Source organism: Drosophila ananassae, chromosome 3R (genome assembly GCF_017639315.1).
Source record: "Drosophila ananassae strain 14024-0371.13 chromosome 3R, ASM1763931v2, whole genome shotgun sequence".
NCBI classification, from domain to species: Eukaryota; Metazoa; Arthropoda; class Insecta; order Diptera; family Drosophilidae; genus Drosophila; species Drosophila ananassae.
Window position 1 is genome coordinate 17735168 of NC_057930.1, and position 17099 is coordinate 17752266.

The window sequence follows — 17099 nt, forward strand, 5'->3', positions numbered from 1 at the left end:
CCATACCCAACATGTTGCTTCAGTGCTGTAAAGTGCGAACAGTAGTGTTGGAAAGTCGAAGTAAGATAACATATCGATAGACATTTATCTATTTGTGAGGAGAATAGCGATATTTCGATATAAATAAATATTCGACATCCCTACAATTTTCGCTCATTGTTCGGTTGTGGTGTCATTTTTTTAGCGAATCTGTTGGCAATTAAACAAACGCGGAGTGAAGGACGACTACCCAACACTCTCAATTATGTGCGCGTAGTTATCAAAGTAATCAGGTGCAGTGGTAAGCAGCCTACAGCCTGACACCGTCGCTTGCGTCGTCGTGTTTGTGGTGTTGGTGTGGTGGGAGTCGTGTCCCCCCCCCTCTAAAGTTTTAATTAAAGTGCCTTCCGTTCGAGGAGTGTGTGTAGTGTTGAAAGTCCCCTATTTGGCCAAGAAAAATCATAACTGCGTATGGTGGGTGGTTTGGGGGAGGGTGTTCATCCTCCTCCTCCTCCTGACTCACTCTATCTCTCTTTCTCTCTCTGGCCTTTTTTACCTTCTACCCCCCACTCCACTCCCTCCCCTGCAAAAACAGTGACAAAACAACAACAAAAACAATAGAAACAAAAAAAAAAACGAAGCGTGTTCTTGAAAATGTACACTCTCATCTCCCACCTAACGTCATCACTCACTAATCTATAGAATTGCAAGTGCAATTGCAACTGAAATTGCAATTAATTGCAGATACTTGTAGATAATTTGTACAAAACAAACATAACGGGAATGAAACAAGTAGTAGTACGACGCCCTTTGAGATACTTTAGTGGCGCTGCCACCTTGTCTAATTTTCGTACTCATTGGGAATTCCAATTACTAGCTCTGTTCTCTGTTTCTATTCAAATTTATTTTATTAATTTTTGTTTTGCGAAAAGTGTGTATAATATTTCGCTTTCGTTTCTCTGTTTTCTGTTCTCTGTGTGCCCCTCGTTCGCATCCGCTATATAATCAGCTGTTTGTAACATCGCCGTTGCCGCCGCCGCCGCCCACAAAAACGGAAATCACTTGATAGGTGAGTTCAGATATTCTATTCTGATTCCAAAACATTATATTCTACTCGTATTCCGAGAATGTCAGTTAAAGAGCCACAACACACACACACACTTTGCCTTGAGGCCTGTCTGGCAGTGAGATTGAAATTTCCACAGGCACAGTGGGGTACTTGACCTCAGAACTGTCTGTCAGTCAGTCAAGGGAGGGCGAGATTTGCAATAAAAATATATCTGAATATTAGATGGAAAATATAGACAGATCTATTTCTAAGATATAGACAAAAATTCGAAAAATATCTATCAGATACATCAGAATATCAGTTATAAAAAAATAAATCATATCTAGTTCCAAGATCCAGGCCAAAATTCAATGAGTTTTAAAATAAAATATCTATCAGATACATCAGAATTCCTAGTTACTTTTGAATTTTTCATTAAAATCATTCAATTTCCCAGCTTTTCGGTTTGCTTTTCTTTGAAAATGATTCCAGAAGTCTATACAAATGGTCTAAACACCATTAAGTAATCAAAACAAAATACTATTTCAGCTGAATTTCATCAGAACAGAGGGTTCCAAACAGAAGGTCTGTGAAGTTGGCACCCCAAATTTCGAATTTCAAGAAAATAATAACTGACCATTATTGACCATCGTTTGACCACTATTGACCACAAATATTTTCGTTTTACCACCTTCCGAAAAAAAATTAGAGCAAAAAAACTTTCCGGGGGCCAACTTCACACTAGCCCCCGGGCATCAGAAAACATCTTTTGACATTAAATTTTAACGCATAGACCAGTTTAAACGATTGACCATCCCATAAAATCGATTGACCAACCCATAAAATCACTTGACCACCAAAAAAAAATTTTTTTTTTTAATTCCTCAAGGTCATGTGTCGGGGGCAAGCAACCAACGTCAGAATATGAAAAAAACATGTCATTTGAAAGCATTTTTGCAGAAATTGGAATTATGATAATTGACCATCTCTCAAAAATGAATGATCAATACATTTGAGAAAAATCTTCGTTTTACCACTTCGCAAAAAGAAGATATAGCCAAAAAAACTTCCCTGGGGCCAACTTCATACTAGCCTCATCATATGTAGAAACAGAAATACGTATAAAAAACGTATTTTTGCGAATTTCGCAATTCTAATGGTTGACCATTTCTAAACATCGTATCAACATTATCCTTAACAAAAATCATCGTTTTACCACTTCCAAAATTATAGTTTTTATTGAATCATTTTTTAAAATCTTGGGTACATCAAAATTTAAACTTTTACGAAATGTGTTTTCTTGGAAAAGTTTACGTTTTTTATACATGTTTCTACATATGATGGGGGTAGTATGAAGTTGGCCCTCGGAAAGTTTTTTGGCTATATCTTCTTTTTGAGAAGTGGTAAAACGATGATTTTTGTTAAGGATAATGTTGATACGATGTTTAGAAATGGTCAACCATTAGAATTGCGAAATTCGCAAAAATACGTTTTTTATACATGTTTCTACATATGATGGGGGTAGTATGAAGTTGGCCCTCGGAAAGTTTTTTGGCTATATCTTCTTTTTGAGAAGTGGTAAAACGATGATTTTTCTCAAATGTATTGATCATTCATTTTTGAGAGATGGTCAATTATCATAATTCCAATTTCTGCAAAAATGCTTTCAAATGACATGTTTTTTTCATATTCTGACGTTGGTTGCTTGCCCCCGACACATGACCTTGAGGAATTAAAAAAAAAAATTTTTTTTTGGTGGTCAAGTGATTTTATGGGTTGGTCAATCGATTTTATGGGATGGTCAATCGTTTAAACTGGTCTATGCGTTAAAATTTAATGTCAAAAGATGTTTTCTGATGCCCGGGGGCTAGTGTGAAGTTGGCCCCCGGAAAGTTTTTTTGCTCTAATTTTTTTTCGGAAGGTGGTAAAACGAAAATATTTGTGGTCAATAGTGGTCAAACGATGGTCAATAATGGTCAGTTATTATTTTCTTGAAATTCGAAATTTGGGGTGCCAACTTCACAGACCTCCAAACAGATAGGTTTTCAAAATATAATTCAAAAATAATAATACCAAAAAAATTAAACAAATATTACAAATATTATTAGCTGTTTAGTTAATTTGTAAAACAATAAATATTTCAATAATTTATTGAAATGCAAGTGATTCTATTATTTTGAAGCGTATTAAGTCGGATCTAAAATTTTCCCACCATTAGATCATCAAGTAAAATAATAATTATTCTATTAATACTACATACTTTGATTGAAAAACCCCTAACCGGAACTAACCATTAAAAACGAAACTAGTTTCTTTTAATTTATTTTCAACAAAAAAAAAAAAAAAAAAACACGAAAAAAGATGGACTCGTTTAACCTTCAAAGGTACTACTGGTCTGGAATTTAAATCTCGTAACCAAAACCGTTGTCAAGTGCGGTGGTGGTGGTGGTGTTTGCGATGCGATGATTGTGATATCAAATCACCTCCAATGAGGAGGACAGAGACTACCAGAGGGGCTACCAGAGCACACCAGACCAGAGACCATCAATTTATACGCCCAGGGGCCCAGGAATGACTTTAACGGCTTGGTCTAATGAGGATGCATTCAATTAAACACAAATTTTTCACTTGCAATGTGGGTTGTGTGTCTGTGGTGGGTTGTGGGTGCTCTTCTGATCACATAACCCAAAAGATACAAAGTATTTGCGTTCCAGATACTTTTGTTTATTTTATTTTAAATAAATATATGTCAATTGCGTTGCTGCTTGTGCATTTTTCCCCTTCAAACTCATGGGATTTTTTCCATGAATCGACAGAACCAATAATACCAATCGGAAAGGTAGATGGTTCGACCCCCATATTTATACAAAAAAAATAAGTCATAAAGGGAGTATTTTTATTTTAAATATTAATTTAAGAGCAAATATTTAATGTATGTGAGTTGTGAAAAGTAAATACTGTCCCTGGAACCTACTTTTCAGGGCTGACAGCTTGTAGAACCAGTTGGGCCGGATTTTTGAAATTAAATGACACGAAAAGTGTGAAGAAAAGTGAGCATTTCTAAAGTGCTCTGATTTGCGTACGCAGTTTCAGTTCTAATTGCTTTCCAGAGAGACTCTTTCGAGAGACTCTTCCGAGAGACTCTTTCTGTCATTAATCCCATAGCCTTCTCATCTAGAACTAGAGAACGCCTCTTTAGACGCCCCTTTCATCATCTTTGGAGGGCAGGTGGAATAAGTGCTTCCGACTTCCGATTTCGCTTTGCGTTGCTTGCCACATGGAGGCACGTAGGTCACTTGAACTACGACTAGCCTTCATGGTGCATGTCGAACCAACCCCGAAAACTGGGCTCACAAATCAGCTCCACCAAATTATTGATTTTTTTTTGTTTTTTTTTTTTTTAACTTTCCTACTGTTTAAACACAAATATCCTGGAACTAGACACGCACCTGCTGGGAAAAGTGCCACTAACACTTGATTAGAGTTGGGGAGGGAAAAGTACTACACTAGTTAGAAGATATGGGAGGGGGTGGATGGTTCCATTTTCAAGTGTTTTTTGAACCTAGAACGCACCTAAAAGTGCTATCATGCATGACTCATAGATTCTCAGAGTTTTGGCAACACTTCCAAAGAAAAAAACATAAAATTTCAATTGTCAAGATAACACTATCATTAGCACTTCCAATTATTTCTTTTTTTATTTTTAATTTATTACGTTTAGTTAGGACTTCCTTTGCTAATTGCTATCTTAGTTTGGAAATCGGAAAAGAATGTGTAGTTGCGAGGGCAGCAGTATTCCCGGAACTCTCTGAAAAGTAGAAGAGATAAGGGGTCTAGTCTACTAAGAAGGAGAATGCCGGCCTGTTATGACCTTTATAGACCCTCCAGAGTTCGCAAATTGATATCTTTTGCACTTGAAATAGCTGTCATCCCTGGTTTATGGCGCTGTTTACCCCCGATAAGCAAAGTCTGAACAAAAAAGTACATAATACTGGCAAAGAATCAAACAAAGGTGGTAAACTAATAATTACAAAGCCCGTCCGCCAGTTCGAACGATGGCTAATAAAGGTGGCAGATAAGGTAATGAACGGAGAGAGACAAATACAGATAATGGAAACCCCTTTTTTTTCAGCCCAATGATAACAGCCCGGCCAACACTTTTAATGTTAATACTTAAAAAATAATTGAAGACATAATCTGTAGAGCTGATAATGGCTTAAAAATAGACAAGAGAGTGGTAGTCGAGAGCAGGCGGCCTTGAAAGTCACAAAATTTAATTTTTGTTTAATTGGATTTTGAATATTGAGGAAAGGGGGTTGCCATAAATTAATAAGAGGGTTTATAGAGAGAAGAGGCCAAGTATTTGGTGATTTTCTAGTTCTAGACTCTACATAGCAGGGTTAGTGACTAAATATTCCTCTTAAATTATGAAATAAACCCCATACCACCCTAAAAAAGCCCTAAAATATGAAAAACTCCAAGTAATTAGGACAAGGTTTAAGTAAACAGCTTGTATTTGACCTTCCAGAGGGCCTCCATAAACGAAAAACACAAGTTTTTAATTTCAAAATTTCAAAAATAATAAAAGCAAATTGCTGGAAACAAAGTCCAGAGCCAGACTCGTACTAAGCGATATATTACTTACGTAATTCGAGTAATAAATAAGTTGAATAATAAAAAGGAAAACCCGTGTAAGTTTATCAAAGAACAAACAAATTAATACAAGTAGTGAGGTTCTCTCTCAGTCGCCCACTTGGAAACAGCAACCGCCTCGAATGCGATAAATTAAATGCTAATTGCGACATCCATCAAGTGTTTCATTGAAAATTCCACCAAACTCGCATGCTGGCTCAGTAATCTCAGCTCTCAGCTTCCCTAAAGAGTGTTGTATTATTAAGTAATAAGAATTACAATATTTCTTAAAATAAAATTCCATAAAACACATAAAAATTCTGAGATAAATGAGTACAATGAGTACTTGCTGGGGCATTTCGAGTACATTTGTAGTCAGTTTGAGTACAATTTGGTTGTGGAATGGTTCTGTTAATTGGAAATAATATAACAAAAAGCTTTGTTCGATTCATGACAGTAGAGAGGGAATCAAAAAAGGTCAACCTGAATCGAGAATCGAGAAAGGTATTCATTTATTATCTTTATTGAATGCCAACTCTGATACTGATACTAAAATCAGTAAAATAATAAAATAATAAATAAACCTGGGTAGCAGATAAAAAAAAAGCTGACATGTGTAGATACTTTATTCACCAGATAAGCATATGTTTCTAAAGGATAGTGGTTCCCCTCAAAAAAATTATTTCCACTTAGTTCCATATCAAGTGAGCTCTGGCTTCCCATTTTCAACTCACAACTTCCCCCACTCAGTTTTTGGTGGCAAAAAAAATTTACTGAATGCCTTGCTTTCTTTTTCCAGTTTTTGCGAATACCTCGTTGATGACCCCGAGTGTGAGTTCCAGCCCAGCAACCACCCCCATCATCCCTTCACCTTCAATTCCAGCGCCGGACGTCGACTTTTGAAAATGGCAGTCAAGTAGCAGGACGACCCGGACCAACTGGACATCTAAAAACACAACCAAATAATTGAAATAGGAAGAGAGTTAACCTCCGAATCAAGGCCAACTGACACTCTCAGGGATAGAGTCTCCACAAGCGGTCGGTCTCCAGGACAACCCTTTCACCTTGAGCTTCGTGGAAGGAACACAACTGACCACGGATTGTTGGCCAAGAATTGATGACATTGCTCGGGCCTAGCGCCCCTGGAATGGCCTTTATGATGAAAAAGAAGAAGTACAAGTTCAATGTGGAAGTCCAGCTGCAGGATCTGGTTGAGGTGGCTTTAGTTAACGAGGTCTTATTCGCAAAGATACGACTGCTAGATGGAGGGTCGTTCCAGGAGTACAGTAGTCGGTGAGTTGTCTTACTTTCCAAACCATTTTTGTCCATTACTGACCATTTCTGTTAATCCATAGGGAGGAGGTGCGGAACCATCGCGTCGAATGGAATCGCAGCTTCGAGTTTCCTTGCAAAATGAGCGCAAATGCCTCGACCGGGGTCCTGGATCCCTGCCATCTACGGATCTCCATACGCAAGGAGATGAAGGGCGGACGGAGCTACTACAAGCTGGGCTTCATCGACCTCAATCTGGCCGAGTTCGCCGGCGCCGGACTCACCTCGCGCCGATTCCTTCTCGAGGGCTATGACCTCCGCCATCGCCTCGACAATTCAATGCTGCGCGTGAGCATCAAGATGCACATGCTAAGCGGTGATATTCTATTCAAAGCGTGAGTCTACTCCCCAGAAACCACCATGGATGAGTAACTAACTTAGTCACATTCTAGTCCTACGCCCAGTCTGAAGAGTAAACAGAGCAAGCCCTCCATGGATGACATAACCAATGCCGCCACTGGAGTTGGTCTGCAAACGCCGACAGCCAGCGCTCTGCCCACTATTGGCGCTGGCAGTGGCGGATCGGCGATTCCATTGGGAGGCAGTGGCGCCACTTTGGGCGGGGTGGCCAGCACCCAAGGGATGCAGGCAGGTCGGACAGTTTCAAACACAAAGGAGGAGAGTAAGTGGACACTGTTCTTTCTCCTAAACTCATTTATATTTCATATTTTTGTGAAAAACAGTCATTGCAGAGATCGATAGAGAGTTTTTTGCGGCTATTGTGACAGACTCTGGGCTGTCAGAGTCATCGGAGTCGGCGGTGACGCTGACCACGGATAATCTCCAGCAACATGTCGCTTCTGCGTCGAACGCCACCACGCCGGTGTCTCAGGCGGCACCTGGCCTGGGGATTATTGGCAGCAATAACTACGGCACCACAGGAGCAGCAGCGGTTGGCTTCTCTGGCAATGTGGTTAGCACCGCCAACCTAATGGAAATAGGTCATTCAAGAAATTCCAGTAATACTAGTCAAGTGAGTGGCAGTTAGAGTGGGTGGTAGTGATGGGATGACCAGCATGGCTAACACTTGTCCCTCTTTCAGATGTCAAAGGGCTCGGGCTACAGCAGTTTTTCCCACAGTCAGCATTCGCGGCAGAGTTCCGAGGGCGACTCGGGGCATGCAAGGTACGTGTCCAAGATCGACCTTAAAGGTCATATGCTTCTTTATGTCCCCATATTTGTAAAAATACTTTTGACCTTATTTGCCTATGGTATGTGTAAGTGAAATTATCCGAATAACCTCTTATATCATAACTGAATAATGCTCTAAAACCCACATTTGCATTCAAGCTTAAGCAGTACTCTCAAATTGTATCTAAAACTATTTTTTTGATCCATACTTTAAAGTATGATTAGCTTATGATTAGCTTACATAAAAAATATATATCGTTTTTAAGGTACAAATACTTAACAGCATCTACTCTTGTATACTAAAACTTGTTAAATGTATTCATTATACTTCTATTGATAATATTTATGAATAATTCGAATCATTGTCACTACAAAGTATAATAATAATAATGTCTCAGGCATCTATTGTGTTTATGTTGCATGTGGTATGAGATATTTAAGATATTTGAAGGTATCCACTAGCAAGCAGGAGTATCTACTTAGGGGATCTACTACTCTACTCTTCTAGTCCTTTTGTCTGTCTGTTAATTAAATATTTTAATACTCTTTAAGATGAAAGAATCTTACTTAAAAGTAAAGGAAAGAAGGGTCTTCCATTAATGGCCAAAAATTGCCTAAATATTAGTTCTATTTTATCAGAATTTATCAACAAAATAGATCAAGAATAATTGCTTTTAAAATAAAAAAGGTTTTAGAGTATAAACTTAATACCATTTTCATAGACTTTTAAGAGCTTTTAAATAAATTCCAGCAGTTTCTTGTTTATAAAATTTCTATTTAAACACATTTTGTACATTTTCAAATGGCTAATGCCAAGCTTACTCTTAATATGTATGTATATATAATATTTAAAATTGAAACTGCCTCCCATCCCCTACTAAGTATCATCCACTAATATACGAACTATTCGCTGATTATGGTTAAGGTTAGGAATTACTCCAAAGTCTTTATGTTTTGGTTTAAAATATTGGTCTTATGGTAGCTTTATAATTTCTACTAGCCACTTATTTATTCTTTTCTGTTTTGGTTTATTTTATTGTTTTAATTTTAATTTTAATATACTTGTATTTCTCTTTCTTTTTTAACCAAAATTATTTAAATTATTAACAAATGGGGTGATTGGACAAAACTAACTGCCAAATAATTAATACTTACCAACCACATACAAAAAATAAATAAATCAACGGCCGCCTTCCGAACCAAAAACCAATAAACTATAGTCGTTTTAGAAAATCCGTTTCTCTACTCAATAGACTTAATCAGAAGGCACTAAGTGCCATGAAACTGAACATACCACACGGCCGGCATCACGGCCCAAAAAATAACTCGGAACAGGCCAAGCCCAGCCTACCTGTGGTGGTGGTGGCTCCCCAAAGTTCTCACCACCAGACCAAGTTCACGCTCAGCACCACCGTCGAGTACGTTAGCGAGGAGCAACTCTACCAGACTCCCAACTCCACCATGACGCCCGGCGACACGCTGGCCTTTGAGGAATTTCGCACTCCGATGGGAGAGATTGCTGCCCCCCAGTTCCTGCCGCTGGCCGGAGGAGGAGGAGGCGTTGCCACGCCAGGCTCCAACTATCAGAGTGCCGGATCGCCGTCCCATGCCACCACGCAGTACGACAGCGGGGAGACGAGCGACACCGAGGAGTCGCTGAACGAAGACTCGGGGGACAATGACTCGGGCCTCGAGGAGAACTACCACACTCCCCGGGTGGCCAAGATCAAGTCCATGGAGAATCTCTCCATTCTAGAAATGGAATTCCATAAGGCATCGATGGAGCTGGACCGCAACTCGCCGCGGCGCCTCAAGCAGTTGGCCGAACACGCCCAAATACCCAAAATCAAATCTCTGAACAACCTGTGCTTCGACGAGTACGCCGAACAGGCTGTCCGCGAGGAGTTCCAGCGGATGCACGAGCAGTCGCTGGAGGAGCGCCTGCGCTTCCAACAGCACCTCAATCTGCGCAAGAACTCGACCGCGTCGAATGGATCGTCGGGGAAGCTGTTTGTGAAGCACATCAGTCACCAGAGCCACCAAAGCCACCACCACATCAAGGTGGGCAATGCCAAGTTCATTGGCCAGGACGGCGGCGATAGTCCGCAGACAACGCAGCAGCACTATCCCATCCAGAAGATGCGATCGATGGGCACCATACCGGACATCGTCAGTGAGCGGATTGAGGCGGATCCATTCCTGACTCCGACCACAGAGCGAAAACCGAATTTCCCCCGCCTCATACAGTCGGCGGAGAAGCCGACATCTTCTGCCCTGGGCCACAACACCGTGAATCGCATGCTTAGCTATGACGTGGTTGACTCCCCGGTGGAGTCGATGGCCAGTTCAGTGACCTTTATATCGCGAACACCGTTCGAGCGGGCCTACCGGCGCAACATCCTCCAAGGAGCGTCCTCGACGCCCTTGCCGCCCCAGGAAGCGTTCGTGATCCGGCCGCACTCCACGAACTCCACATACGAGCTAATGAGGTGCGTCGTGTTTCCATTCCCAATTCAAGTTCAATTTCAAAGCAATAAAACCCAAAAAAAAATAGTTTCTTATAAAAACTATACATACATTTAAAATAAAATTAGCAAACGGAAGGCTAATCGTTACTTGTTCCTTGATGTTAGACGTCTAGACACTGTTCCTAGATGTTTAGCTTTAAACAGTTTATGCGACCTCGTCCTAGTTCTAGACATAGTCCAGTCCTTGGTATTGGTCCATTATCCCCACAATCGTTAATCTCGTTATTGTTATCGTTTTCATATGGTACTTCTTCCCCCCTAATTTTTGTTACTCATTTATTTCATTTTCGTTTTATTTGTTATTGTCTTTTGAAGTTGCTACTAACTATCTACAGTTTATTATAAATATTTAAGGTTGCAGTACATGGGTAGCAGTAAGATAAGTTTAAAGTCGTTATTGGTCTCTGGGGAAAGAGTGTAAAATAGGTGGAACACGGTTGGAAGATGACTCAACTAATTGGTATTTGACGATGTGCCAGTCTTTTTAAAATGTTATACAATAAACAATAATATTCTACCAAGAGCAACAATTTCTAACAAAATGCAAGTAGAGTGGCTCACATTCAATAAAAACAATTAGTTTTCGATCTACTGACACTACATTTTACATAACAAATGACGGGAAGTTAAATAATGTTTATAAATAATATATATCATTGAAATATACATCACAAAAGTTAAAGTTTACAAAAACTACTCTAGGACATCTTCACTCTATTAAAGATTACTACATCGCTATGAATATATCTTTAATTTTTTATTAGACTATGGAGATTTTCTGATTTTCTAAAGTAATCCTCTGGGATTAAATAATTTTCTGACCAAAAAGAACCATAGATATATACATCATACTGCAATACTGGGAAAGAAAAAATCCTCACAGATCTATCCCCGCGATCCTTGCCGTACGTTATGCAGCAGCGGTTCCCTGCTATTTGGCATGAAAATTAGAAATAGATTAAGATTTTATTATTTACTAATTTATAAAATTTAAAAACTAAGCCATGAAATTCAAAACATTGCTCTTTTCTATGCCGCCGATTCAATTAAATTTTATTTTTTATCAAATCAGACAGATCTAGTTCATATATAATATATTCATTCATTAGCTTTCAATTTGATAGAGAATGAATGGAAACATTTTATTATTTGCGATCAGAGATGTATCTTATATGTATATATGTGCGACTGGAAGTGACTTAGCTTATAAAGAATTTAAAGTTCTTCAATCCAATAGGATAGTATAAGCTTATGATCCCCGCAGTTACTTTGTTTTTGTTGGTTTTTAAGACTTCCTAATCCTAAAGATTGTTTTATTTGTGCATTCGCCATACATTTTTGCTGCGCCTCGTAAAAAAAATATATTAAAATTCAACAATGCAGAGGCTTCAGTGGAGTTCCTCGTCGCCTATTCGATGGCAGCAACAATGGCCACAACTGTGGCAACAAGCAGCAGCAGCAGGCGGGTGGAGCCACCACCTATGTTTCCGGGTGCAGCAGTTCCTCGCCCTGCGGAACACTGGCCAGCATCCACTCAAACCACTCGGCCTCCTCATCGAATGGCAGCAACAGCCACAGCAGCCACAGCGGAGCAGTCATCTTTCAGTGCACCACCGGGAGTGGTCAGAGCGTAGTGGACTCTTCCACCCAGCAGCAACAACAACAGCAGATAACAGCTAGTTCACCCAATGGCCTCGACAGCAGTCCCCGGCTGGGCAATGTCATGTCTAGCGATGCCATTGGCTCCCTGGCTGCCAGTCCAACGGACGCCTGCAGCATCCGCTCCAATCCGTCGGCAGCGTCCCTTTTGCTTTCCACGTCGGCAGCTGCCGCTGAGGCGTCCGCCCTAGCCTCGGCCACCACCATGTCCGTAACAGGAGCAACACTTTCGCCGCTGGCCACCACTCAGATCATTCGCCGCCCAAGCATCACTCTGATGTGGGTTGAGTTACCAGTTCACCTCTTGCCTTTATTCGTTTAGAAACTCACGTGCTACCCAGACACAGTACTGTCTTTCGAATTAGATCTTTGAAAAGCCCATTCAAAGGTGTCTCTTGTTCGCCCCCACCCGTAGAAACACACTATCTTCCATTTCTGAAATCCCAACTTTATGAGGTCAACTGTGATTGGATTGTTTTGGAAAGAAATTGTTGTGCCATTGCCTCCTAAAGTGGGATTCTCCTTTAAAAGTCTAGTCGTGCTATAGTCTCTGCTTGTTTTTAGGTTGTTTTTTTAAAGTGTATATTATTATTATATATTATTAAGTTTATTAATAACTATATATGTTTTCTTCATTGGCGCAATAGAAATAGTTGGAATATTATTTTCCTAAAATAGTAAACAGCTTATAGGGTTAAAAATTTGTCTATATTTTTGGAATCCATTATATAGTAAGTCCATTATTGTTTGCAATTATTAATGATGAGTGCGATAATGCTTTGTGTTTTCAACTCTTGAGTTCATATTACACTCATATGTGACTGTCACTGCACCGTCACTCCATAAAATACTTATAAGGCACAAGTACAAAGGCATGTTGTGTAAAGAATGTATTTATTTTAAATCGTCTTGCCTTATTAAAGCCTGTGTTACCTGATTTCTAGTTAGGACAGCACTTGAGATTATTGTTTTAAATATGTAATTAATAGTTTTTTAATTTCACTTTTATCCCCAGGAATCCGAGTTCCGGTTCTTTAGTTATAAGTGAAACAGGATCTTTAGATCGCACGAAAAGCAGCGGCGAGAAGCGCAAGAAAGGACCGCTGGAGGACGGGCCAAGAGTTTCCGACCGAGTGGAGGAGACGCGGGTCAATCCAAACTCATTAATAGATGAGATTCTAAGTGATACAAAGCTGGACCAATTTGAAGAGTCAGCTGAAAGTGAGTGATAGCACATACATATATTTAATAATTAATATTAATTTATTTAATTTTTTTTACAGCCTCTGGCTTGCAGCTATACATCGCACGTGATGGCACCGCCTCGTTGGGGGGCCACGAGGTCAAGTCGAGCGTTAGAGCGGGGGCTCTGAAGCAAGTGGTCATGCAGGATAGGAGATAGTAGTGCCGTCGGCTACGAGAACTGTTTTATAAAATGTATTAGAAGACTAACTCAGAAAGTAACAGCATAAACCATAACGAACTAATCGCAGTAGTTTAGGATATGCAAATACGTTAACTTGCAAACCGATGTGAGAATACAAAATACGCTATATAATACTATATATAAATGTATGTCGTGTCAACACCACTAGTTATATACGCTTGTATTCCGACGTGCATAAAAAACAACAACGTGTGTATGTTTTATAGATTTGTTAACTGGCAGTAGTCCACACGATTGCTAATTGATGCGCTCTCTATTAAATACATAGCCCCGGATCTTTTGGGAATGTTAAATCACACCACAAATAAAAAAGAGGAACAACTTCCCATTTAAATATTATAGAAAACGTAATACATAAAAAAGATAAGTAGATAAAATAAAAATTAAAAGTTCCATTCGACAAATATTTTACATTAAAGAAGAATTCAAGGTCTCGTGACATCTTAAAATATTCCTCAAACTAATCAAAATAGAATGAAAATAATCTTGGAGTATTTTGTCGGAATTAGGATCTCGTGTCGGTTATTCTGAAAAAAAAATACAATGCAACCAACATTCACACATTAAAAAATAGTCTAACCTTTGGCATTATTTCATATCTCATATAAAGCGTTTGCATTTTATTTTTAAACAACACACACACTTACCTTTCTATATAGTTTTGTTATCAGTCACAAAATGTTTACTTCATCGGCCTCACTATATATGGGATATGGAGACATCGCCCAAATCTGCTAATTAAGCTCCTAGTTAGTGTTTCAAAGGCCTAGAAATCTTTAAAGCAATTCGTGCAAAATATCATGGCAGTAATAGTATAAGTTTCAATGTTTTGATGTAAAAAAATCGCTAAAAAAACGCAAAATCATTTAAAACATTGTGTTGAATGTGAAAAAAAATAAATCGCAACTAGTAATTATTCTATGAATTATGTTCATAATCTGTGTAAAATTTTTCTATTTTTATTTGTAAACAAAATCGAAACTGCTTCTAAGTTAGTTTTTAAAAATGTACATGAAAGCTACAACTTTGAAATAAAGTGAAAACCCTTGGTTAAAAATAAACAACTTGCTTTTTAGTAAAAGGAAAAATAAATTATGAACCTAAGTTTATATTCCAGTATGTTTTCGGTGCGTATACTTAATACGTATGAGTAATATGATTCAAGAGATCAAGTATACGCCTGGTTGGCTGAAAAGCAGGGGTTGTGCAAACTTCCTTTTTTGCTTATACGGATTTAAAAAAATCGTTTTCTGATATTTATATTTTTCAAATTTAAAAGGCTATAGCAAAAAATAAAATGACTACCATCCACTTCAAAGACGATTCTCAACAAATCGCAGGTAGGTTCCGCCTTTCGCTGTGAGAACAAAGGCTTTTGGGTCGAATTTCATTTCCGGCAGAGTTTTATCACAGAGTTCGACTGTAAAGTTTTTCAGAATGTGGAGCAGCCCAACCTTGATCTCCAGCTGACCCAGCAAGGTACCAATGCAGCCCCTAGGACCAGCTCCAAAAGGCAGATATGTCATGGGGTGATGCTGCTGCCGTTGGCCAGCCGCAAACCGCTCTGGATCGAATACTTCCGGATTGGGCCAGAACTAAAATAATTCAAAGATTAGGATATAATGTAAGGACTGGCCATAGCTAGATCTTGCCTGTGGATCGTGATGAAGTCCCAGAACAGATATGTACACTGGAGTGCCGGGTCGTAGCTTAAAGGGAGTACCACAGTTCCATTCAGAGAGATCGTAGCCCTCCGGGGCATTGCAGCACCGATCCAAAAAGGCCGTGGGCGGATACATCCGAAGAACTTCATCCACCACCTGGCGGAGATATGTCATGCCATTGATGATGTCGCAGCTTAGTTGCTTATTTTGGCTGGATTGCAGGACCTCTCGGAGCTCCTCCCTGAGCCTAGTTTGGATCACAGGATGCTTGGCCAGCTCGTACAGGCCAAAGGTAATGGTGGAGGAGGAGGTGTCGAAGCCGGCGAGGAGCAGAAAGGCTGCCTGGGCCACAAAGAAATCCGGACGATGAATTATGCTGTCGGCGGACTCGCTACCTTTCAGTTGCAGGAATATGTCTATCAGATCATGGCGCTTCACCCCACTACCCTCGCGCTCCGCCAGAATAAAGTCCATGGACTGTCGCATAAATCGCTCATACTCCTCGGAGTAAAGGTGTGTCCGAATTCTGCCGGACAGGCGTGGGAAGAAGAACATCGTGAACAGATGGATCAGTCGCTTGGGTCGCGGGTCATTGACTTCGATGCACATCTGCCGGAACTCGGCCTGGGGATTTTGCAAGCTGTGTGCTTCTATTCCAAACGCCAGCGAAGCAATGATGTCCGTCGTGAAAAGGGCACACAACTGCTTAACCTCCAGTTCCATGGACTTCTTACCGCCTAGCTGGACATCCATGTGGTCCTCCAGTTGCTGGCCAACGCGTTCCAGCAATCCATACATCTGTCGGACCTTTCCGACCGCAAAGAATGGTGCAAAGATCTTGTGAATCTCTCGCCAAGTCTCGTACTTGCAGAAAAAGAGGTTCTGCGAACCCATCGTGTCGTGAATGGGATCGGTTGTTTCGAACCGACTGGAGAACTTGGAGAAGTCCTCCACCATAATCCGTTTTATGAGGGCTGGATCCCTCAAAAGTAATGCATGATTGTGCAGAACATGAATCCCCACATAGGGATGCCCGGCGGCAGCACTACTCTGGTACATCTCCTTAAACTGATCCCCGAAGCAGCATCCGCCTCGCAGCAAGTTCCACACATTTCCGACAAAGGGTGTTGCTGGGATATAAGGGACTCCCAATCGCTGCCAGAAGTTGAAGTGATGTTTCTGCCAAAGCCAGACTATTGCGGCAATAAACAAAAGCACCCACCTGCCATTTATGGCCAGCAGAACGGGTAATCCAATAGCCACAACAATGGCGATGATGTTGAGGGTCATGATTACGTGAGGAAAGCCAGACATCAACTGCATTCGGATTCCTACACTTAGTTCTTCACATCAGAGAGCTGCGAAAATTGAACTCACATTGTACTCACTCTCAGCTCTCAAAGTGGAATACAATTGTAGGAGTCGACTTGCTTACATCAAAACACAGAGCTATGTAAACTAAGGCAACGCCTTGCCTCGCTCTCAGCTTTATAATCAACAATGTCTACCGATTGGACGCATATAGATAGTACTTATCGGGGAAGCCACAGTGGGCAGAAATTACACAAAAATCAGTAACAGACTATCAGCATTTAAATTTTGTAAAATGTATTTATTTTACCCTTAAGTCGAAAAGGTAGGCACTATTTGCTGCTTTTGCGTAATATGGCAGCTGCCAA

General features: G+C 40.1%; 2 protein-coding genes across 10 annotated transcripts; one reads left to right on the plus strand and one right to left on the minus strand.

The window, feature by feature from the left end:
* Nucleotides 1-52: 52 nt before the first annotated feature.
* Nucleotides 53-14817, plus strand: LOC6497149 (protein FAM102A). Of its 9 annotated transcripts, XM_032455124.2 has the most exons (11): nucleotides 53-280; nucleotides 989-1048; nucleotides 6459-6952; nucleotides 7015-7326; nucleotides 7384-7613; nucleotides 7675-7964; nucleotides 8034-8116; nucleotides 9343-10611; nucleotides 12034-12588; nucleotides 13325-13530; nucleotides 13593-14817. In XM_032455124.2, the coding sequence occupies exons 3-11, from the start codon at nucleotides 6777-6779 to the stop codon at nucleotides 13709-13711; spliced, it is 3240 nt and encodes a 1079-aa protein (XP_032311015.1). In that variant the 5' UTR covers nucleotides 53-280; nucleotides 989-1048; nucleotides 6459-6776; the 3' UTR covers nucleotides 13712-14817. The 9 variants fall into 9 exon arrangements, with proteins under 9 accessions (XP_032311015.1, XP_032311011.1, XP_032311008.1 ...); XM_032455117.2 differs by lacking the exon at nucleotides 12034-12588 and having other exon boundaries at nucleotides 55-280; XM_032455121.2 differs by lacking the exon at nucleotides 12034-12588 and having other exon boundaries at nucleotides 55-280; nucleotides 9352-10611.
* Nucleotides 14700-16789, minus strand: LOC6498375 (probable cytochrome P450 6t1). The gene is made up of 2 exons (XM_001962626.4): nucleotides 15409-16789; nucleotides 14700-15351 (listed from the first exon to the last, which is right to left on the minus strand). Exons 1-2 carry the CDS (start codon nucleotides 16741-16743, stop codon nucleotides 15070-15072), a joined length of 1617 nt encoding a protein of 538 aa, XP_001962662.2. The 5' UTR covers nucleotides 16744-16789; the 3' UTR covers nucleotides 14700-15069.
* Between the last annotated feature and the right edge of the window lie 310 nt (nucleotides 16790-17099).

Bases quoted from the DNA above. Each gene is read 5' to 3' on its own strand.
- LOC6497149 (XM_032455124.2), top strand. From the start codon at position 6,777: ATGACATTGCTCGGGCCTAGCGCCCCTGGAATGGCCTTTATGATGAAA. The intron at 7,327-7,383 runs GTGAGTCTACTC...GTCACATTCTAG, and splicing joins GGTGATATTCTATTCAAAGC to TCCTACGCCCAGTCTGAAGA. The intron at 8,117-9,342 runs GTACGTGTCCAA...AATAAACTATAG, and splicing joins GGCGACTCGGGGCATGCAAG to TCGTTTTAGAAAATCCGTTT.
- LOC6498375 (XM_001962626.4), bottom strand. From the start codon at position 16,743: ATGCAGTTGATGTCTGGCTTTCCTCACGTAATCATGACCCTCAACATC. The intron at 15,352-15,408 runs GCAAGATCTAGC...GAATTATTTTAG, and splicing joins GACTTCATCACGATCCACAG to TTCTGGCCCAATCCGGAAGT.